General features: G+C 42.8%; 1 protein-coding gene across 5 annotated transcripts in view; it reads left to right on the top strand.

Moving 5' to 3' along the window:
• Positions 1-24,872, top strand: part of COBL (cordon-bleu WH2 repeat protein) — a 245,318-nt gene that overhangs the window by 72,785 nt on the left and 147,661 nt on the right. For 4 of the 5 annotated variants that reach the window (XM_030551474.1, XM_030551475.1, XM_030551476.1 and 1 more), the window contains exons 4-6: positions 10,460-10,667; positions 11,880-12,108; positions 21,748-21,842. In XM_030551474.1, the coding sequence (XP_030407334.1) occupies positions 10,460-10,667; positions 11,880-12,108; positions 21,748-21,842 (532 nt within the window). Of the gene's footprint in view, positions 1-10,459; positions 10,668-11,879; positions 12,109-16,790; positions 16,836-21,747; positions 21,843-24,872 lie in introns of all 5 variants that reach the window. The other variant, XM_030551473.1, reaches the window with a different exon arrangement.

The raw sequence follows: 24,872 nt of genomic DNA, 5'->3' as shown, positions 1-24,872 counted from the left end.
GGTGGATCAAAGCAAGTTCAATATAATGCAGTTTCACCTAGAACGCGGTAAGATTTTTTGGCTCCCAAGGACAGCGTTATATCGAGGTAGAGGGGTAGTTAAGAGAAATGCCTAAAAGTTCAGCTTCTTTCTGAATTTTATATGAACTATCTTAACTTCTCGAGGCTGCAAAATTGGGTTGGAAGACTCACAATAACAATTTCAGCTTTTGCACTTCCATTTCCAGGCGTACTTGAAACAAGAAAGTGAAAAGACTTTTAAAAGTAAAAATGTAATGGAGGAAGAAGTTGTATGAAAATTTTTAATTTGTGATTCAGTTATAATTTGAGACAAACATCTGAACCAGTTCTTATTTTAATCAAGCCAGCTCAGTTCATACATGCCTACCCCAGTTACGCCTATTTCAGATGATATCATAAAATACTTTGCGTGTTGATCAGTACACATCAGCCAATGAGGATAGAAACAGGGATAGATTTTAAGCAGCAGGCTATAACTTCATCAAACTTCAGTTTCCCTCCTGCTCTGCCTGACCAGTGCAGGGATAGAGCAGAGATGATGTGTGTTGGGGGGACATGTGGGGTCAAGTGCCTCCCCCTAGACTTCTGCCAGGTTTTGCTTGCCAGGCCACTTCCCTGTGTGACAGTTCCTGGGGCTGGCAAGCTGTAAGCTGCAGCCTTGGGGAGAGGCAGCAGCAAATAGGTGGGAGATGCAGAGAGAGCCACTACTTTCACTGCTGCCTCTCCCAGCGGAGCTAACACCTGGGAGCTGCAAGGAGGGGTCATTGAGAGTGGGGTGGAGGTGTGACTCAAGCTGTTGAGAGTGGGGAAGCCTTTAAATTGTGCCCCACTCACTATCAGCAGGTACCAGTTGTGTCTGTCGAAAGAAGAGGGGCCATCCCCATGTTCCCGCAAGCACTTGCGTCTCTTCCTTCCTGTTTTTTTCTTCAAGGGCTATCTCAATTGTCACCAGTCCTATCAAGTTTTCCACCAGTTGAGTCGGGTGGGTGGCATTCTGCTCTGTTACACGAGTGTAAAGCACCAGTGACTCCACTAACATCAATGGAAGTCATTCAGAATATATATCAGTGAATCTGCAAGCAGAATTTGCCTTTATATATTGTGATAAATCTATCTTTTTAGGGCTGTAAAACCACTTCCTCTTTTGAGATCTGCCAGCAGCAAAGTAAGTAATGTGGCTCTGGAAATCAGCATCATGAAAGATGGCTGAGTAATTGAGGAAGAGCAATTTAAAAGGAAAATGCCCACTTGAGAATCACGTTTATCTCAAAATATTGGACCTCCTATAGTTATAAGTAATACCTTAGATTATTATAACTGAAAGTAGCTAGAGAGGAAAAAACATTCTCTATTTTTGTTCACTTTGTGTATTTGACTGTATTTATGTATAGTCAATTTCTCCCTTGCAGAAAAGACCTTTTTAGACATCAGCAAGAAAGCAGAGAAGTCCTTATAAAAAGTATTTGAATGATGTTTAAGTAGTATAGTCTGACTTCAATTCTTTTTATTAAGAACTCTTTATCAGAAATTGGATTTTTTTAAGTATAAAAACAATTAAAGTTGACAGTGTCTCTTTATTGTTGTGGCTACTAGCGGCTCCTCAAATGCACAATTTATTTCGGAATTTGGAAAAGCCACTCTGCAGATTTGAGGGCAGAATGGAGCTGTTGATGAATGGTGTTGTGATATAATAGTATTGTACAAAGCCTTTTGTCCTTTTAGAATAATTAATCCCTGTGAACTCCAGAATAATATGTGTTTGCCTCTTGGGAAATCAGACTTCCTGTACCAAAATAGTCTTGGAATATCTCTTTTTAAACAACTAATCAGTGCTTGTACTCTTGTGTAACCACTGCATCATGTCCTGAAATGATAACCTAAATGTGTGATTTTATTGCACCAGATCAGCACAAGCTTCTGGCAGGTCTGAAAGAGGAAAGATGACAAGACATGAAGAAAGTAAATAAATGTGAGCACTCATAAAGCAATTGCAGATCTAATATTCTTTTTGTTGCTTGAAGCAGACACTCCGAGTCAGAGAAAGCAAAGGAAGGAATCACTATCCCCGTAGTTTAACTTTTAACTGGATTGATCTGAAGAAAGTCCACCTTGCTGTTCACCCTTTTTCCCAGGATTTCCTATGAGTGAATTGAAAACTGGTTTCAACTTTCCCCATTTATGGAATTGAACAAAATCTGAACCATTTGTAAGATTTAAAACCTGGTTGGTTGACTCTCCCTCCCAACACCCTGGTCTTTTTCTGCTGGGATCTTACACTGCTGCAGTTCCTTTCGGGGGCTTCTCTACTATGCCCTAGAAAGCACAATGTGTCTGGGATGCCCTAGAACATCCCAGCTGCACTGTGTACCCTGGGATATTGCCAACTGGACAAGCCTAGTGTGCATTAATTACAATTTAGCCAGCAGCAGGCCTAACACTCACTTAGCAGCACCACTGGAAAGGTCTGTCAAGCCACCTGCAGGTGAATGCTGCACAGGGTGTAGAAGGCACAGAGGCTCCTTGAAAAACATTTTTCGTGGGATGGGAGGAAGATGTAGAGCCTCCCTTCCTTAGAAGAAGGCAGGTGGGACGAAATCAAGCAGCCTTTTCTCCATGCTCCTCTGCTGAGGCCCTTCTGCAGATGTCTGTGGCTTCTGCAATACTTTCCAGGCATTATAATTATGTAACACAAAGTTGTTCGTTCATTTCTCCTTCTTTCTCTCCATTTTCTCCCTTTCTCCTTTCCTTCTCCTTCTCCTGTCTCTCTCTCTCTGTCTCTCCTCCCCTTCCAGCCTCCACCCATTATCTGATGCTCTCTTTGCTTTCCAGTCCCATCTTACAGTGTCTTACCCTACCTCCTATCCATAGTCTCTGTCTTTTCTGTGACTGGCCAACTGATGCACCAGTACAATGTAGCAGCTCAGTTGGAGCCATCTTGATTAGTGAATTACAGGAGGGACTGGGGCTGATTCCCCTTTCACTTGCAGGAAAGTGTAGATGAGAAGTGATGCCATTCGAGTTGCTAGTGTAGAACGTGCATTTGTGAGAGATCCATTGAGCTTGACTCTTTATAGCTTTGTACCTCACAGTGGGTGTAAAATGCCACCATTCTGATTTGATCCTTTTACACCCACTGTGCATAGGTATCAGTGATTAGATAAGGTGCAGGGTGGTGGAGTATCAAGCCCACTACATCTAACTGAGCAACTTCAGCCTGGTGCATCATCAGGAGAGAAAGAGGGTCTGGGGATATTTCAGGGAGTTCTGACACTCCTCTGCCCACCTCTGTGTGCTGCTGAATTGCGATTTTATGTGTCCGCAGTATGTGTTGAGTGCTCCAGCTAGCATTTTTGTGTGTGAACTTCTGAGACTAACCACCGCAAGAATGATCACTGGCTTGATTCATACACTATGAAATCTGGTTACACTTTCATTGCAGTTCTACAATACATCCCCATTGAGACTGTGGAAGGTTTGACTGGAAGCTCTCCTGCTGATTTGTTGCACAAGTTCTAGGATGGTGGACCACTGAATCCTATCATTAAAGAATCATTTGTGGAAAATATCTCCAAGAATTTCAGATTTGCATGAAACTTGCTCTAATGCAAAATCGCCAAAGCTTTCTTCATGTGAGACAAATACCTCTGTTGTCCTGCCCTTTTGTACTTCCTAATGTTTTAATCCCCGGCCTCTTAATAGCTTGTGTTTATTGACAGAGATTATTTGCAATTTAAATTGCATCAGGTTTAGTTTCCTGCAAGGGACTCTGTGTGTGTGTCTGTGTGTGTGTGTGTGTGGCAAAGATGAGGTCTTTATGCCTGGATAGTCCTCGTTATTGAGAACAAAAAAAACTGAGCAACAAAAATGATTAAAGGTCTAGAAAACGTGACTTATGAGGCAAGATTGAAAAAATTGGGTTTGTTTAGTCTGGAGAAGAGAAGGCTGAAAGGGGACATGATAACAGTTTTCAAGTATATAAAAGCTGGTTACAAGGAGGAGGGAGACAAATTGTTCTTCTTAACCTCTGAGGATAGGACTAGAAGCAATTGCAGCAAGGGAGATTTAGGTTGGACATTAGGAAAAATGTCCTATCAGGTGTTTTAAGCACTGGAATGAATTATCTATGGAGGTTTTGGAATCTCCATCATTGGAGATTTTTAGGAGCAGGTTAGACAAACACCTGTCAGGAATGGTCTAGATAATACTTAGTCCTGCCATGAGTGCAGGGGAATGGAATAGAAGACCCCGGAGGTCCCTTCCTGTGTTTCTATTATTATAATACCTGATGATACCTCCATGAAAAGGCCCAGTAAGTGCCCCCCGTGGAGAAGTTTCTGAGGGCTGTCGTTTTCTATTATCCTGTTCCCTTGGTTTAATAGTACAGTGTACAGTTGCTTTCTTCTTCTTCCCAGTTTCTCTGTCTTCTCCAGCCTTGTCAACAGCATTGTTATACTCATGAAATACACTAGAGACAATTTCTATACCTTTTAGCTAATGTGCTGGCCCTCTTTTTGTCACTGTTGGGGTTTGATATCTGCAGCATTAGGAGTGGTTATGATGGACTTTGCATATAATATTGCCATGTGTTGCAGAAGAATAGCCAGGGAATTTTGAAATATCCTTGACTTTGGAAAACTACCTCCAGATCTGGACGAGGGAGGGTGAGAGGTGATTAATGGGACAGGAGAAGCAGAGAATATCTTTTTGATCATCTAGGAAGCTAGCTCAGATGATGGCTAAGCTTCCACAGTCATATCTATTATGGTGATTTACAGTAAGCTAGCATTTCACAGATAATCCATAAAAGACAGATGCTTGACCTAAAAAATGTACAAGTTAAAGCCCAAATCCCACACTCAGAGCCTTGCGGAACAGAGCTCTGGGCCTATATGGAGTCTTACTGATTTCAGCAGGGCTCTGCACAGGCATATGCGGGGTATGCTCTTCCTGTTCTGAATGCAGGATCAAGACCTAAACGATAACAGCTACAAGTCATCTCACAGAATGGTTTCTAAAGAGGAGCAGTTCTAAAGAGAGAGGGACTAGGGGTGTGTTTGTGTACATAGTGGTGGTACCAGGTCCAGGTTAATAGAAGGAAATAGTTACAACTAATAAAGGGCTAAATGTAGAAGAGGTTTAAAAACAAATAATTAGGAAACTTAAAACCACAATAGGATTAAAACTGAATAACAAGAATTGAAGTACAAAATAGCAAATAGGATGCGGGTCAAAATTAGAGGAGCAAGACTGGTCCTAAGCCACAATAGGCAGTCGAAAGGTTAATGGGCAAAATAGACAAGTATAAGGAAATACAAAGCAAAAGGACATTTTTTGGCATCTGTCACCCCTCCTCCCCACTCCACTTTTTGCTGTATGTTCTCTGTTTAGTTTATGCAGTGTTGTAGCCGTGCAGTCCCAGGATATTAGAGAGACAAGGTGGGTGTGGTAATATCTTTTATTGGATCAACTTCAGCTGGTGAGACAGACAAGCTTACGCAGAGCTCTTCTTCAGGTCTGGGAAATGTACTCCGGTGTGTTGTGAGGGGTGTTGATCATTGTAGCAGTCACACCTCAAGATTCATGGCTTCTACATATGCCTATCACAACCTGTAGTGTGCCTCATCCAGTATATTAAATGCTTCACCAACAACTGTATAGGTAAAACCAGACAATCACAGTGATCTCGAATGAACTGACATAGGAAAATGATAAAAGACAAAAGCACCCTATCACCTATGGGTGAACACTTTTCACTCTATATCTGACCTGTCAGTTCTCATCCTCAGACAAAACCTGAACAACACTTTCAAAAGATGATCCTGGCAGCTTAAACTCATAACCATGCTAGACACTAAAAAATCATGGACTAAATAGACACACTGGATTTATGACTTATTACAACAATCTATAACCTATTAACAACACCCACCCACACAGCTGTTCCCACCCCAACCCCCACCTTCCTTTTCCCCCCATGACTGGATGGGTGTTAATGGGCCATTTCACCTTAAAAAGTCCCTTCAAAAATGTGTTAACTCCTAACACAGCTGAACAATCTGTTCCACCTTGCATTTAGCTGTGACACTCAGGACATTTCCCAGACTTGAAGAACTCCGTATAAGCTTGAAAGCTGGTCTCTCTTACCAACAGAAGTTGGGGCAGTAAATGATATTACCTCATTCACCTGTTTAGTTTGTAAGTTTCACAGGGCAGGGACCTGTTTTTATTGTCAGTAGAGTATCTCTCTCCTACCCCCTGAAATGTACTAGTGTATATTTAAACTAACTACTCTTGATGCTTCTAGTTGAGACTAAGTTGAGGCCACTCCCAGAATAACTCTGTTGTTTACTGTCTTCAAAGTAATACAAAAATGTAAATCTCTTCCTTGATTTTTACAGGGGAACCCTGTGGCAGAAGTGAGCCATAAGTGGGCTGTCAGCCTGATAAATATTGCTGATACAGCAGTCTCTCTTCTTTACTTTCCAGCTTTGGTTTTGAATATCATACTGTTTAATAATACAAGAGTTATATGGAGCCAAATTACAGTCCCTTGCTAAAAATATCTGTCTGGGCAATCATGTTTGAACTTTAACATGGTTTCTCCCTGCAGTTCCTGGGCCCTTTTTGTGCTATAGAGTTTACAGCTCTCTAAAGATTGTTGGAAATATGCTTGGTTAGTTTTCTGACTCTTCCCTCTAATACCTCCAAGTTCTGGCTTGAATAAATAAAGAATGTACATCCTAGCTAGATATCAGTGTAAAAGAGATTAACCTGTGCAGAATGGGGCAAAGAAAGGAGGTCTCAGCTCTGGAGCTGGAGTAGTCCTGAAACTGGACTTTAAAAGCAGTGACCTGCTTCACCCAATTGTCATCAGAATGGAGCACCAGGCTTCCAGGGGACAAGGTGAAGAGGCAGAGATGGAGGAAGCCCCTTTTGGTCATTCTAGAAGTGACAGTAACAAGCTCCCGAGAAAGCAGCAAGGTCTAGATGATGGGGAAGAAGGGTCAGCCTACTTCTGAGTCTTAAGGCACTGGGCAGGTGGGAATAAATAGAGAGGAAATAGGGAAGAACCCTGTCACATGGATGCTACTACTTGGAAAGGATTCACCAGCACTTTAAAGCAGTGGGGAACAAATAAAGGGAATCCCTTTCTCTTCATGGTAAGGAAATGTTTCTTCAGGGGTCCCAGTGGGGCAGGCAAAAAGAGCACATTCCAATTCAATCTTGTATCACGGAAATTCAATGCAAGCTGTTCCTTTCTCAGCAGGGTGGCCTAAAGATATCCCTAAAGTTCCCCTTTCAACAAGTCCAGCGGGATGGTCCAAGCCCAGGTTATAACAGGGAATAAGAAACCACTGGCTCTAGTGCACATAATCTATTCTATTCACCATGAAAGGAAGTTGAACTTCTGCTTTCCAAGAGTTCTCTGTCCTGACCTCTTGGTTTCCTCTTAATGAGTCCAACTTTCAGCTTCACCCTCCAAACTACCTAACCGGCCACAGCTGTCTGCTCCTCCCCACAAGCCTGGCACTAATGACAGTCTGTGAGAGAGAGGGAGACTCTTCCTTTAAACCCAAAGGAGAAGCTTGAACTCTTTACTGTCCAGCCAAAAGCAAGATACACATATCCCATCTTACATCCCTAATGAGAGAGCTCCAGAAGAGAGTGGCAAGTCTAAATGGCTGACAGCAACCCTGACATAGTATTCTGTGAGCAGAGTGCACTTCATGGCTTCCATGGCATGTACAAATCCAGCAGGAAGCAGCAAGAGGGAGGAGGGATAGCTCAGTAGTTTGAGCATTGGCCTGCTAAACCCAGGGTTGTTAATTCAATTCTTGAGGGGGCCACTTAAGGATCTAGGGCAAAAATCAGTGCTTGATTCTGCCTAGTGAGGGCAGGGGGCTGTACCCACTGACCTTTTGAGGTCTGTTCTAGTTCTAGGAGATAGGTATATCTCCAGTTATTAAAGAGATAGAAGAGTTGATTTTCAACATGAGCCAAAGAGAGATCTCTCCAAAATCAAGATAACTGCCTGAAGGCTAACAATGAAGTGAGGTAGGAACCAGTCCACAAGTTACCAGTAACAATCAGAAAATGTTTTGAACTTTCACATCCATACAGACAGTATAGTGCCAACCCTCTCTGTGGATGGTGAGTGAGGTGTTCATTGTGGATCCTATTTACAGCAAATGCAGCAAATATTCTTGTATATTGAAGTACATTGTAATGTACAAAGTGCATTTCCAGTGATAGTGAACTCTGCTTATGGTGAAGTTCTATAGAAAAAAATAATTTTAATACAAAGGGCTTCCACTTCATTTAGTTTGAGTTCTTATCTTTCTGGAAACTGTCATCTACAAGGGAATCTATTCATTCTACATTTAGTCCACAGACTTCTTTTAGTTCTGTTTTTATTCTGCTGACATTTTGGGGAAATGTTTCAAGTTTCCGTTTTGATAAAATTGCTCTTTGAAGTTGTTCTAACAGTTTTTATCTTTTAATCTGTGGGCTCCTAAATAGTACAGTTGAAGCTTGGGGATGTTTTCCATGGCGGTTTTGAGTATTTATAAGCAGGATGAAACAGGATTGGGCATTGCAGATCTCATCTGAAATACTTACTGTATGTAGTTCCCATCTCCTCTGTACTCAGCAGTTAGCTGGAGAATTTGAAATCAGCTTTATTCTCTCTCTGCTGGAGTTGAATTCATCTCAAATAATTGACCGTAATTTGCCTTTTTCATATCATCTGTATGAAGTCTACTACTTTGTTGGAAATGTGATTGCTGCTAGAAAAGTGCTGATGAACACAATGCATACTTTGAATGAGATACCACAGCTTGAGTATTATAGTTGTGTTCTGGAACTGCAATAATTAAGTGCATGAAGGTCAGTATGTTTTTCAGTCTCTATACTAATTTTTTTTTGAATGAAATAGCTTGCTTTTTTTAAGATGGCATTTTGTTTGTTAGCCAAACTTGTGTGAATTACTGCTATGCTACGTGTTGCAGAAACACATAATCTTATTTAAATGAAAATGTCTAGTAGAGTATAGAACTTATGAGGTGTTATGAATTTAAGTTCTTCCAGATTGTTCTGTTCTCTGAAACAGCAGCAATAAGGCAGAGAAAACAGCATATGCAAATTCTATTTGAAAAGAGAGCTACTTACCACTGTCTATACACAAAGAGGCAAACTGATATCTATATTACAATGGACAGATATACAACCTCAATCTTAACTATGGATGTTCACTGCTGCACATGTGTGTATGTGGGAATGTGCTGTAGTTCTGCACACGTGTGTACATATTTCAATGGATTTGTGTATTGCTACATTTGGATGGAGAAACAGTTTCAAAATATAATTATAAATGCTTGAAAATGTGAAATAGTGCACGCATATTAGACAATAGAACTTCCATAATGATGTACTGCACAAGGGAGCACAGCTATCTAAGGTGCCTGGTTTCCCTGAAATGTTTCACCTCATCATAAAACCACCATGGTTAGATCTTCAGTCTTCTTATTCTTCCCAGTAGTGTTCCTCTTTCAGCTATGATCTGATTTTTCAAATTTCCCAGGCTTGTCCGTTTTGCATCTGAGAATGTACTTGGAGCCTTCACAAGCGAGACATCTGTAACAGATGATAGAAGAGCAGAGCAGCCTCTCAGATTGTTTCTTGGCTCCTGCTTCAAGGTTGCTGCTCCCTATATCTGGTGCATCCTTGTCAGAAAGTTAGGCTCAGTCTCTAACTCCTTTGTCTCACTGGAGAGAGGATTCCTAAACAGCTCCATGCCTGACTTTTTGGAGCTGCTAAAGCAGTTCTTGCAAATTCCCCAGTGACTTCATTAAGTGCCTGCCCTTTGTAGTGCTTGTAAATTAATGGTGTAGTTAATGGTGCATAGTGGAAATATGCCTGTTCCCCCAGATGGTGCAGCATCTATGTAGTTTTCTTGTTTCTTTCTCTCTCACTGAAAAACATCACCCATGGAGATTAAAGATCCCAGACTGAAGCACTTCTTTTTTATCTAACTGACCAGATTGCTCCCATCAATGTGGAGCATTGCATACTGGGACATGTAATTTCTGTGTTCAACAACATAGAAAGGATGAGGGCCACTGGATTGTAGAACTTTATGGGGGCATTTAGCAGACAAGGTGCACTCTGCCTACCCTTGGTTTATGCTATGAGTACCATTGGATTATGCTGTGAGAGTTCTGGTCTACCAATGTGTCGTTAATCAAAGGCTCACAAACACACACACAGCAGTGGAGAAAATACTTGATTTGTAACATTTGAGTCTGTTTTTAACTATCTTGAGGAGGAAGAGTTGAAGTGCTGAACTCTGGACATGTACACAGCTGGGCTGCTGCTTCAGGCCCTATCACCCTGCAGTAAAATGCCTGCAACTGCGATTACAGAGTCTTTTTTCTTTGCAGTAAAGCCGTGATGGATCTGTTGGTGGATTTGTGCAGCCGGTACCACTTGAATCCAGCTCACCATACTCTTGAGTTGAAGGCTTGTGGGATGGAACCTTTGAGTTATAAGCCTAATACTTTGGTTGGGGCGCTGGATGTACAGACAGTACTTCTGAAGGAGAAAGTTCCTGAAGGGAAGACAAAACGACCTCCACCTAGGATCCCTGAGGTCAGTACTGCCCGCTGCTAGAACAATGCTATGGGACCATCATTATACTAGTATGACTTCAAGCAGTGATGCTGATTCTCCCTATTCCACCCACTTTTGTTTTTTATCTTTAAATCAGGATGGGAGAGGCTTGTGTACTGACTTATGCAGTCATCTGTTAAACTGGTAAAGTTACTAATACTCACTCTGGATACTAGTGTTCTGTTGTAGTAATAAGGTTAAATCATTATGACTCAGAATCTGAAAGGACATTTATGAAATAAAGTTTTTTTAAACTGAAAATAATCCATAAAGTGAATTTTAATATGTTTCACCTGTTTCCTTTATGTAATGACTTTGCACATACAGTATATTGTATAAGTAAAAGTTCTTTATCAGAAGACAACAAACCTTAAACTAAAGGGCGGGGGGAGACAATAAACCTTAAACCAAATGGAAAGTTTCACCATCTGGGAGAGATATGAAGCTAACTGTCTTCCAAAGACTTATTGCTTCTCTGAAATATAAACATTAATGGGAATCAATGCATCTGATCACATTAAAATATCACTGAGGGAGTTACTTATGCACACTGAAAAATGATATTGTTTTAAATAAGCAGCGCTCTAGCCACAGCTCTTTTGCCCTGGCCATGTATCCTGTATAGGCACTGTGAGCAGGGGCATGGTGTAAGAGCTGCTGTTCTCCCCCCGAGAATCCTTACTTGGCAAGATCTCTTGGATTTATGACCCCTTTAAGCAGGTGTATCAGTGCAAAGGGGTCTTCGTGTGACCCAGAATATGGGCCAAAATTTCTTCCCCCTCTGCTCCTTGAATTAAAATCTTGATTTGCCAGTATCTGGTTTTGGAACAGATTTTTCCCCCCTCCCATTTGATTAACTTTACTTTTCACTCTTCCATCAGGTATTCACTGTCTATGCTTTGAATGTCATTCAAATATAGTGGTGCTTATTTACAGTAGGATTCCTAATGCATGACTGCCTCTGAGTTTTCTCTTATTAAACTGTCCTTGTGAATCACTGCTTGGAGATTTTTTAAGATCTTGTCCAATAGCAAGTTTCCCTATTTGAGTCACGAAGTTTGCACCAGAAGGATCAAGGCAAAACAAAAGTGTTCAGTACCTGCTCTGTGTCATTGTAAAGCACGGAGAGGTCGGTGTGGAGATACCCACATAAAGCCTGAAGGTGTCTGTCTGTTTCCTTTGCTTTCTCAGAAATCCATGAGGTTAGTAGTGAATTACCTGAAGACACACAAGGCTGTGGTTCGAGTTAGTCCTGAGGTGCCTCTGCATAGCATAATCCCAGCCATTTGTGAAAAGTGCGAGGTCAGTCCAGAGCATGTCATCCTCCTGAGGGACAATGTCACTGGGGAAGAGCTGGAACTTACAAAGTCCTTGGACGAGTTAGGGATAAAGGAACTGTATGCCTGGGACAGGAAAAGAGGTGAGTCTAGATGAACCACATCTGCTATGGCTTTAGTGATATACCAACGGTTACACATGCCACATGATCAGTATTTACATCTTCTTTGCTTTAAAATCAGACTTAAATAGAAGGGTGACATTCATGTCAGTTTTACAGAGCTACTCGTGTTTTATAATCAAGGCCAGTAGCAGCAGCAAGGATAACAGTGCATTCAGCTGCTATCCAGGAGTCCCCAGAATGTAAATAGCGTGACTTGTTCCCAGGCATCATGCCAGCAGAGGCTAACAGCTGTGAAAGAGATGATTGGCTCAGTCTAAACACAAAAGGAGGAGCCTCGTTGCCCCTGAGGGCTGCTGTCAACAGGGGCACACAAGGCACTGGTGCTGTATCCAGACAGAGCTGCTCATCCATCTGTGCTGTGACACAGAGAACGAGGGAGAGCTAACATGCCATCATCATGGCAGCTGATAGAAATGAGAGGAACAGAAATAGACCAGGGCTTATGAGAAATAATTGCTGTTACATTCCAAAGCAGTTCCTTCTATGAGCAAAGCTATTTACTGTTAATGAAGAGGAACCAATGAGGTATTTTTATTTAAAATAATGTTCTCTTGCATTTTCTCTCCTCCTCTAAACAATATTCTAATGCCGCCTACCTGGACTTCAGTTTGTTCAGACAGCACTTTGATCAGAAAGTATAGGTATTAAATATGCTTTAAACCTCTTCGGCTGACACTGCCAAGTGCTATTTTTTTAACCAACAAAAAGTGATCTTCATTAAAAATTGTTTCTTTCATTTTTCTCTCACTGAGTAGCTTTTCTAACAGAGTTGATGCCATTGTTTATTGTTTAGATAATGTTGCCACCGCATATGATGCTAGGCAGTCTTATATTTTTATTTATACATTGGTGTTTGGTCTCTTCTTTCAAATCCATCCGTTAAATAGCAGTTTTACCCTGAAATGATCTACATTTCAATGAGTTTAGGCTTTTAAGTAAACTAAGTATCTCCTTACCTTTGAAATGGCCAGAGGCTCAAAAACGACACCCACAAATTAAAGTGCCACAACTCAAGTACTACTTCTCTTCTATTTAGACGTATTTACAGTGAACCACTTTGGAGCAGCATGTTAAGCATACAGAGTGTTCATCCTTATAACATGGCATATTTCAGAGACCTCTCGCTAGAATAATGAGTCTGGGCCTTCTTAAAACATTTTTCTTTTAATTTAATGTTTGGACCAGAAAAGTGGCAAAGTGCATTGTGTACAATATTGGCCCTAATCAGGGTCACGTTTTTGTACTCGTGAAGAGCCCTACTGAAGCCTGTGCTAGATCCAATTGCAGGATTTGAACTATAGGAGCAGACTGTAATAATATAAATGTTACCCACTGCATAGGTGATTGATGTGAGAAATTAAATTTTGTTTCTCAATTAACCATTACATTAGAATGATATTACATCTGAGCCCAATTGTATTTCTTCAGGATTCATTCTTTTCTGTTGTTTTTTCATATCTACCTGTCTGGGTGTCAGTCCTGAGTAATAAAAAAGAAATAATTTTAGTGGAGTTTCCCCAGGGTGATCCTGCAAACACAATATTTCTTCCAAGGTTTTGCTGGTATCATTTCCCCTGCCCAGTGGCAGTAACCCATTCATTTGGGCTGCAGAGTAGGGCCCCATCTCAATTATCAAGTCGACAAAATGGATTGTTCCAGCATCTTATCTCATTATCAGGAGCCACCTGTAACCCTAAATATGGTACTGGATGTGCTTAAAACACAGACTGTGTGTAAGAGAAAATTCTAGTTGAGTGACTCCACTTCTAAAGTTCTATTAAGTCTTTTGTTAAAAGAGAAACTCTGCTTCCACCTGCTTACATTGTTTGTCTTAGAAGTTGAAGCAGTTTCAATAAAGATTGAGAACAGGGATCGGCAACCTTTCAGAAGTGCTGTGCCGAGTCTTCATTTATTCACTCCAATTTAAGGTTTTGCATGCCGGTAATACATTTAAACATTTTAGACGGTCTCTTTCTATAAGTCTATAACATATAACTAAACTATTGTTGTATGTAAAGTAAATAAGGTTTTTAAAATGTTTAAGAAGCTTAATTTAAAATTACATTAAAATGCAGAGCCTCTCGGACTGGTTGCCAGGACCCGGCAGTATGAGTGCCACTGAAAATCAGCTTGCATGCCGCCTTCGGCATGCGTGCCATAGGTTGCCTACCCCTGATTAAGAATTAGAACAACAAACCTCTCTACTTAGATAAGTGCACTGTTGCTTCTAACAGCAGCCTTGCATGTCCAGTTTCAGGGGGGAAAAAGCACCTTTCTTTATAGTGTTTCTGAAGACCAAATATTAAGGGTAATGGATAGTACAGGGGTTGGCAACCTATGGCACATGTGCCAAAAATGGCACACAAGCTGATTTTTAATGATACGCTGCTGCCTGCTAAGACTTCAGCATGCCATTAAAAATGCTGTCCAACCCGCAGGGCCGGCTCCAGGCACCAGCTTATCAAGCAGGTGCTTGGGGCGGCCACTCCGGAGTGGGGCGGCACTTTTAGGTATTCGGCTGCAATTCAGCGGAGGGTCCCTCACTCCCACTCGGAGCGAAGGACCTCCCGCTGAATTGCTGCAGATCGCGATCGCGGCTTGTTTTTTTTGTTTGGCTGCTTGGGGCGGTAAAACCCCTGGAGCCGGCCCTGCCAGCCCGGCCTGCTCTCCTCTGCCCTCCGCTCTGCCTGTGGGGGCAGGGAGCAGAAACATAGGCATGCCGTCCCGTCCCCGCCTTCCCCCCTCCCCTGGAGCCCTGCCACCGTGCGTGCAGGGCTCTGGGGGTCAGGGCTGCGCACTCCCACAGGCCAGTGTTTAGCTCCGCAGGGACGCAAACACGCTCCTCGCTCAACCGGAGCCCTGCCGCTGTGCGCGCAGCGCTCTAAGGGGCGGGGCTGCGCACTCCCGTGGGGCAGCGTATCTGGCTCTGCTTGGAGCCTCATGGGAAGGGGTCCGGGACTGGGGGGGTTGGATAAGGGGTGGGGGCAGTCAGGGGACAGGGAGCAGGGTGAGTTGGATGGGGGTGGGATCCCGGGGGGTAGTGGTTGAGGGGGTCTCTGGAGGAGGCAGTCAGGGAGCGAGGGAAGGGGGAGTTGGATAGGGCATGGGAGTCCCGGGGTCTGTCGGGGGGATGGATAGGGGTCAGGGAATTCAGGGGACAGGGAGCAAGGAGGGTCCTGGGGGGACAGTCAGGGTGGGGGTCTCTGGAGGGGATGGTCAGGGGACAAGTAGCTAGGGGGGTTGGATGAGTCAGGAGTTCTGGGGGTCCTGTCAGGAGGCAGGGTTGTGGAGAGGGTTTGGGGCAGTCAGGGAGCAGGGGGAGGGTTGGATGGGTTGGGAGTTCTGGGGGTCCTGTCAAGGGGCGGGCAGCGGTTGGATAGGCATGAGAGTCCCGGAGGTCTGTCTGGGGGTGGGGGGGTGGATAAGGGTCGGGGCAGTCAGGGGACAGGTAAGGGGTGGGGTCCTGGGGGTCAGTTAGGGGCAGGGGTCCCAGGAGGGGGTAGTCAGGGGACAAGGAGCCAAGGGGTTGGGAGTTCTGAGGGTGTCAGTCACCCAGCACTCTGCCCTGAATCCTGACCCTACACACACACACACACACACACACACACACACACACACACACACACACACAGCCCTCTGCCTTGAGCCCTGTACCTCCCTCATACATACATACCCAGCCCTCTGCTTGACTCCTTCACCCACCCTCGCTGCCCATGACCCCAGCCCTGACTCTGGCATCCCCACATATACCCAGCTCCCCCCCCCGCCCTGACAACTGCACCCCCTCACATGCCCCCAGCCCTCTGCCCTGACTCTTGCACCCCCACATCCCCAGCCCCCCCCACACCCCATGCACCCTCCACATTCCCACCCTGAGCGCCAAATGAGAGCTCCTGCACCCCCCTCCCATATTCCCATCTGCACCCCTCACATCAAATAGGAGCTGCCCAGGTAAGAGCCCCACACTCAAACCTCCTGCCACAACTCTGAGCCCCCTCCCTCATTCTAGCTCCTGGCCAGACCGTTCACCCCCAGCCTTGTGCTCAGTGCACTCCCATCTTCAGTGCAGAGAGGAAGAGAATGGGCCAGAACCAGGGAGAAGGTAGGTACCCACTGTATGTGGGCAGGGCCAGGACCCCAGACTGGCAGTGGGCTGAGCGGATCCGGCAGCCGGGATCCTGGGTGGCAGGAGCCAGCGGATGGAACCCCTGAGCCGCAGTGGGCTGAGTTGCTCAGCCCACTGCCAGTCTGGAGTCTCCGGCTGCCGGCCTCGCTCAGCCCACTGCTGGCCTAAGTGAACAGAACCACAGACCAGCAGTGGGCTGAGCAGGCCGGCAGCGTAAGATGAACATTTTAATTTAATTTTAAATGAAGCTTCTTAAACATTTTGAAAACCTTGTTTATTTTACAATACAACACTAGTTTATTTATATAATATATAGACTTAGAGAGAGACCTTCTAAAAAACATTAAGATGTATTACCGGCACACAAAATCTTAAATTAGAGTGAATAATTGAAGACTTGGCACACCACTTCTAAAAGACTGCCGACCCCTGGGATAGTATCTGTGGTTTACCGGGTGACATGTCAGAAAGTTAATGTGGTTTCTTTTGTCTTCTCATTGCCTGCCTTTTCCAGTTCTTCCATCAAAAACTCAGTCTGAACCTTCTCTAAGCTATAGAGGTACTGTACAACAATGCTTGAGGGAAATCAGTTTCCCCTTCAGGTTGTCTTTAGCATGGCTTTGGTAGCATAACAAAATTGCAAGGTCATGGCATAAAATAGAACAGGGAACGGAGTTGTTTGCATTATCTGTTTTATATCATAGACAGTGATTGTTTTCAGTACAGATGGACTGCTTCACTTGCCTGCATTTCTGGCCAATGTGGGAGGAGGGAAAATACATTCGTCATAGAATGGTTTCCATTAAAATGTTAATATTTTAAAACCTTATCACATACTGATTCATGGAATCCTGGTAGATGCCTGTAATCTAAAATGTGATATCTGAATTCAGATTATCTTAAATTCTGATATTTCTCCGAGCAAAATGAGAATGTTTTGTTTGCCCTGGAGGCATTTAACTAATTGGGGTTTACCTGTACTTTATTTTTGAACTGGAAAAAAACATACTGAGATACCCGTGTGTGTGATAATTGTGGATAAACAATGACATTTTAATTGAGACCACTGTATTAGGGGATGTATGATGAGTTCCCCCCAGGGTGCCACTTGGAACTGGAGTACCACTGAGGCCCCTGACTCATCAAAGGGTCCTGCGTGGGCTCCCTCTCACACCATACTGCTGTGACAAGCTACAAACTCTTCCAGCCTGCATTTTCCCCAGCATACATACAGGGACACATCCAGCTGCGGTTAGAAGCAGGCTCTCTGATCAGCCCCTACATGGGAAAGCTACTCAGGCAGGTACCCCCTCTGAAGTATAAACCCAAAATCATTTCATTTTACTTTGCATAGGGAACTGTACAGCATAAGCTCATAAAATTTGCCCCTTCCCTAATGTGGAGAGGAATAGGCAACAGCCTTTTGCCCCAAGTTATGATTCTCACACCCTGGTTTAGATAAAGCAAAAACAAGTTTATTAACTACAAAAGATAGATTTTAAGTGATTATAAGGGATAGCAAGCAGATCAAAGCAGATTACCTAGCAAATAAACGAAAAACACGAACTAAAATTAATATACTAATTAGATTGGTTATGAATAGCAGATTCTCACCCTAAGAGATGATACAAGTAGGCTGCAGATTCTTAAGGAGCAAGCTGCACTTGCTTACAAGTTGGAATCCCTAGGTGTACCATTCACAGGCTAAATATCCCTTTAGTCTGGGTCTAGCACTTTCCCCAGTTCAATCTTTGTTCCTCAGGTGTTTTCAGGAGTCTCCTTGAGTAGGGAGTGAAGCACACCAGATGATGTCGCTCCCCGCCTTATATAGCTTTTGCTTATGGTGGGAACCCTTTGTTTCAAAGCTTTGTTCCCAGACTGGTCTGTGGAAAAACACTGATATCCCAAGATGGAGTCTAGAGACGTGGTCACATCACGTCTTTGTAGAGTCATAGCAGCCGTTACTCAGAGGCTGTCTATGGCGTTCTCAGGAATGCTCACCAGGTGGGAGATAAGCTTCTCCTAAGGCCTGTTGTTTTTTCCTAATGGCCCATTGTCTTGAATAGGTCCTTCCTTACACAGCGATCTAGACTATAAGCATCTTGTGTAGTGGGTGTTAGCCAGGTGCAACTACATTTGGAATATAGCTACATCGTCAATATTCATAACTTCAGATTAAAAAAATGATACATGCATACAAATAGGATAATCATATTCAGCAAATCATAACCTTTTCAGTGACATTTCACATGACTTATCTTGCATAAAATACATTATAATTATGTCATAATCATATCCTCATAATATCACTGTGAAGAATAGGGGTGCAGTGTCACAAGATGTCTATATTGCAATCACTGGGTATGATTATAGCTTGTGTAGACATACCTGTAGACATCATTGTGATTGTGAGCTTTTCCATTACACATTTTTGCTTTAGAAACCAATGCCAACTTTTTTTTTACAACAACCTGGGGAAAAGATTTGAAACGAAAACATTTTCAGCCATTGATTTCTAAACTGTGCCTGCAAAATATGTGTGCAAACATGTACATACTTGGACATTTACCCAGTTACATATGCATATGGCTGTTTGAGTTACACAAATGTGAATATTGGCACAACAGGTGCAGGAACTCATTTTGCAAGTCTATCGAAAATTGTCCAACTTTAGAAAAGTAGTCCTCAGTGTTCTTTTGTGTTTACTGTACGTGATTCAGAAACAAAAAGTGGGGGGTTATTTTCAAATTTATTAAAAAAATTATAAGCACAGTGTTCTGATTCATATTGAGAACCTTGTGTGAAATCCTGGCCCCATTGAAATAGTAGCAAAAGTGTTGACTTCAGTGGGGCCATGATTTCATCCCTTGACTTCAGCATTCTCTGTCCTTACTTGCATTGTCTTCCTGTTCAGAGAGCGTAGTATCAATCATGATCTGCCATATGCACTTAAGAGGAAATTTTTGCCCTGAATTCTTTGTTGATGTGAAATAATATACACAATGTCTGAAATCCCATCTCTGTGTAAAAATTTTAAGGGATTTATAATAAAGCTGTTGGCAGTCTGTAAATTCACCATGGATATTACATATTTTGGAAAGCTGATCCGTTTGGGTCGACCCGGGTGCACCCACACGGGAGTTCCATTGAAGTCAAGGGAACTTCTCATGGATGCAGAGATCTGCCCGTGCACATCTAATTGCAGGACTGGGGCCATAGTGTGTGTTTAGTGCAGATGTTCCTTTCAACTTTTGGGACCAATTGCTCCCATACATTTGCATATAGCTCCCATTAACTCCACTTGGCCGTCAGTCTTTATTTTTAATATTAAGGGGTGGCTTGTGAAGCCCTTATTCACAATGATTCACAGTCTAGCACTAAGCACGGGGATAACAATTTCAGACCAATGAATGCAGGCAATGCTTGGTAGTCCATATAGGAAGATAATGGTTAGTTTATTGCTGGTATTTTTGTTGAGCTGGAGCGGCATTTTCTTCTTGGTTCTGTTTTTAATCTGTTAATCATGTTTACTCTTTTACTGTGTTTTGGTCTGCTGTATGCACTTAACACCTTCTAACGAAAATGTGATGCTTTGTATGACATGCAAAAAGTTTTACAAAAGTCTCCTTTGTGAGATTGTTTTGTAACATGAAAAATAAGCAAAATGACCTTAAATTATTTTTTAACCATAAAAAACTATCAAGTATTTTTAACTTGTGAATTTTCTCAGTTTGCTAAAACTTCTGCAGACATCAAGACTATTACAACTTGCCAGGAGCTAGAGGACCGTATTTAGGGTCTGATCAATTGCCCACTAAAGTCAATGGGAGAACAACTGCATTGATTTCAATGAGCATTGGATCAGGCCTTTAAAGTGGCAGAGCAAATGGCTGAGAGGTGGGGAACTATCATTAATCAGAGCTGGGTGTTCAGAGTTGTTCAGCTGGTGTATTGAATTCAGCTTCTTGAGCGCAGAATGGCCTTTCCTGTTGGCTGCTGGCACGTAATGCAGGGTGCATCATATTGTTCATTATACCACCAGCTGCCAGTGAAACAGATGAGTATAGAGCAGTGAATTTTGGGATATGCAATCCCCTAGTCAGCTCAAGGCTGATTTCTGTATCTAAGACACGGCAGTCTGGAAGACATGGACTCTCTGGGCTGCGTTTGGCCCCTTGGCCACACCTACGTCACCTTTCCCCGAAAACAGTGTTTCCCAAACTTGGGAGGCTGCTTGTGTAGGGAAAGCCCCTGGCAGGCTGGGCCGGTTTGTTTACCTGCCGCGTCCACAGGTCCAGCCGATCGTGGCTCCCAATGGCTGCAGTTCACTGTTCCAGGCCAATGGGAGCTGCTGGAAGTGGCGCAGGCCGAGGGACGTACTAGCCGCCCCTTCCAGCAGCTCCCATTGGCCTGGAGCAGTGAACCACATCCAGTGGGAGACACTATCGGCCGGACCCGTGGACGCAGTAGGTAAACAAACTGGCCCTGCCTGCCAGGGGCTTTCCCTACACAAGTAGCGTCCCAAGTTTGGGAAACACTGCCCTAGAACATCCGCAGAAATACCAAGAAAGATGTTATTAAATGGCACTACTAGTATGAGTAAAGGTTGCAAGATCAGTCTCTAAAGAGCTTCCGCTTCCACAGGAAGGTTTACTTTTCCTTTTACATGGCTTGATCCATAACTCTCTAATGTCAATGGGAGTCTTTGCATTGGCTTCTGATGGGTTTGAAGCATGCCCATGGGTTGTTAAAAATCTATAATCAGTTTTTTAAAAAAAGCATTGTTGGCAGTGGGGGAGGAGGGAGGGTTGACTCCTAATATGTACTTTAAAAGCATTTTCAAAGACTAATGCCTGTTCTACACTAGGAATATTAGGTTGAGTTGGTCCATGGTGTGAAAAATCCATACCTCTGAGCAGTGTTTTTTGAGCTGAACTAAGTCTTCTGTTGACCTAGCAACTGCTTCTCAGGGAGGTGGATTGCCTAATCAATGGGAAAACCCCTCTTGTCAGGGTAGGTAGTGTCTACACTGAAGGGCTACAGTGGTGCAGCTGTGACAGCACATCTGTGCCACTGTAGTGTTTTAGAAGGACACAAGCCCTAAATTACTGTTGTAGTGTCTTAATGACAACTTCCGAACTGATCTTACAATTCCTTACTCTTGTGTGTAATGCGTAATCCTGAGACTCAGGATTACAATGGATCTCATCCAAAACCTGTTGAAGTCAGTGGAAAGACTCCCATTGGCTTCAGAGCATTGGACCAGGCCCTAAATTAGAGAGGATCTGATCCAAGTGAGGATCCAGAATCTGTTACTTAATTATATTATTTTACCTCATGATCACCCTTATGCACACACAACTTGTATTTCAGGGAGTAAAGGGTTAACTTGGAATCATTGTTTTTAAAACTTCTGGGTTTGTAACTGTGCTTTTGAGAGTATAAAAAATAACCCAATATAATTTTTTCAGAGACAAGTCAAAATTCTTCAATAAGCAACGACTCAACAGAAAAAGAAAAGAGGGGATTTCTGGGATTTTTCAAAGTTAATAAAAGAAGCAACAAGGTAAGGGTTCTGCAAACCATTGCCTATATTATATCGTGCTAGAGAATTGTTTTCTTTCTACCTTTATTTAGGGTGCCTTTTATATTTCTTCTTTCAAGGATTTGTTTATCCACAAATGTATAAACTACATTCAAGCACAACCATTTTGATCAACAAGTCCATGGGCAGGAGTGAGCAATAATTAATGGGCATTCTTAAGAGGGTTTGAAAAGTGGAACACCATGTTTTAGATTACAAAAATAGTCTCAGGTGTAAAACCTCAATATCCAAAAATCAAATGCAATTCCCACATGCATTATATAATATCAAACTGTGATGCACTGACAGGCTGGAGAAGTTTTGCTTCTGGGAATAGAGTTAAAGGTGAGCTGGACAATAATTAAAAAATGAGTTTATTTTGGTATTGCTGAAGCCTGAGAGTTGCGTTTCTCACTTTTAAAAAGCAGTTTTCCTGCCTGCTAGGCATTTTTACTTTAGAAAAATCAGAAGTCTCAAATCCAGCCCTTAATTGAAGTAGTTGGGTGTGTTAAGCATTAAACAAAACACATTCTCTTCTAAATGTTAAGCTGTTGAGTTCAATAGGCATTAACAATGACAAGCAGTTTCAAATAAGTCACTTCCACTCTCAGTAACTCAAGCCTGCTCTTCACTAGAAAATTGGTTTAACTGTGTCAGTTGGGGTGTAGAAAATCCACACTCCTGAGCCATGTTGTTAAAATGACCTAAGTCCCTGTGTAAACAGATGTAGACTGTCTCCCAGAGAGTTGGATTACCTGTGCTGACAGAAAAACCCTTCCCATCGGTGTAGGAAGTGTCTATGCTGAAGCATTGCAGTGGTGCAACTCAGCTGTGCCCCGTGGCATTTTAAGTGTAGATAAGCCTTCAGACTTTTCTTCCTTTGAATCTGTGATGTCATGAACCTGCCAGTTCTGCAGACATATATCCATGCCTCAAGGAAAACCAGAATGGACAAGGTCAAAATTTCTATGAGTGCAACATAAAGAAAGGGAAGAAGAGCAACAAACTTTCAATCTTTCTTCATACATGATAAGGAAATGAAAAAAACCAATACATTATTTGCTTTCTTTTCTAGTTGCCTTTTACAATGAAGGGCCCAGTCCTGCTTCTCTTGAAGTCAGTGGGATTTCAGTTCCTTGGGTGGAGGAACAAGGCCTTAACTGGAGATAGGATGCACCAAGAATTTTGAGTCTAGTTAAATCCCCTCTAGCAGAGACTCTCCCCACAACCTCTGCAAGGACTCTTTGATGTTCCTTCCACATAATAAATTCTTTCTCCCAAGACCCCTCCATTTCAATAGCCTCCTTTTTTCTTATTGACTCCCTCAGACCAAGCATGGATCCCAGGATACTGCCTTAATCCACTCTTGAATGAGGGGTACTGTATAGCAGGTTTTGCCAAACTGTGGGTTGCAAGCCATATACAGCTTTTCTACCATGAAAGTGCAGTTCCCAAGCCCCCTGCCCCACCGCCCCATTCTCCACCTACTAGACTTGCAGGGGTGGAACTCAGGACCTCTTCTGCCTTGCAGTGAGGTGGTGGAATAGGGGCTTCTGTTCAGCGGGAAGGGAGGTCTTTGGGGCTTCAGCAGGAGTGAGGCTGTAGCCCTAAGCTATGGCTCCCGGCAGGTGTTCTGCAGCTCTCAAATTTCTGAAGATTGTTGTATGCAGCTTGAAGGGCCAGTAAGTTTGGCTACCCCTGCTACATATCAATAGATTTAGGAGGAGCTTTAGAAGAGGACTTGACTTGTGCCTAGCTTGGGCACATGTAGACTCTGCAGCCATACATACCCCAGTTTGTAAGTTCATATGGGGGCTGGATGTGTGTGAATCAGGTGTGGTATGCATACATCAATACATGAGTACCTACGTAATTGAAAATCTAACTCCTAATCTACAAGGATAGCGCACCTAAGACCCCACTCCTTCAAAGAGATGCATGGGCAAACTCTTATGCTCTTGCAGCATCTCATAAAAGTTAGGGAGACTCCTTGTGGGCATAAGTCCACCTATATGTGTACACTTGCATGCAATGAATAGCTACCATAATTCCATGTTAAGTTAATAGGAGCTGTGTCTGTTCAGCCTCTGAAAAACCAGAATCCAGAGGTCCCACACTGAGCAACCTAAAATGGAGGCATCCAGTGTTAATGGGTTCTTTTGAAAATCTGACCCTAGATAAGCATGTAGCGTTCTTATTAACAAACCATTCCATTGTGACGGGGTAAGGATGGTGATATAATGTAAGAACATAAGTCATTAATAACCAACACTGATAAGAGTGCGTTTAAGAAAGAATTTGCATATGTACAGCACATTTTTTGTAAGTGCAAACTTATACTGGAAAGTTTATATTGTGCATACACAGCAGCCAATTTTATATATTTTTTTAACTTTATTAATTTCTGCCCGGCTGCAGCGTTGCCAAACCCAAGCATTCCAAAATCATGAGACTGGCTTAAAAATCATGAGATATTTAAAAAATAATAAATTTGTGGGCTCGTTTTCTTTGCCACCTTGTTTCTGAGCCTTAGGGTGCACTCGGGTCAATTTTTTAAAGCTTTTCTTTACAACTATGAGAGCTGGAACCGTTTTTCTTAAATTAAAGCTGAGTTTCTCACCTAATCACATGAATCCTGGAGCTTTTATGAAAAATGTCAAATATTGGTGAGACTCACAATAACACTGTGAGAGTTGGCACTGCTGTTTTTCAACTGAGGTCATTAAACACATTAAGGGTGAAATCCTGACCCTGCTGACAGTTTTGCCATTAACTTCACTGGGGCCAACATTTTATGACAACTGTCAGATTTCAAGCGTTTTTAACATAACCGAGGAGGAAAATGTAGCAGTAACTTTCTGAAAGGGAAAAATGTGCGCAATATTTTTTTCCTTCCTTGCAGAACTCAAACACTGATGAAGAAACTTTTCTCAATTTCCTGCATTGGTCACAGAGACTATGCAGGAAACTTGCAGGTGAATTTTTCAGAAAGTTGGGAATATGTGAAAACAC

Source organism: Gopherus evgoodei, chromosome 2, assembly GCF_007399415.2.
Source record: "Gopherus evgoodei ecotype Sinaloan lineage chromosome 2, rGopEvg1_v1.p, whole genome shotgun sequence".
Classification (NCBI taxonomy): Eukaryota; Metazoa; Chordata; order Testudines; family Testudinidae; genus Gopherus; species Gopherus evgoodei.
Note: the sequence above shows the minus strand (reverse complement) of the source record. Positions and strands in the feature narration are given on the sequence as shown.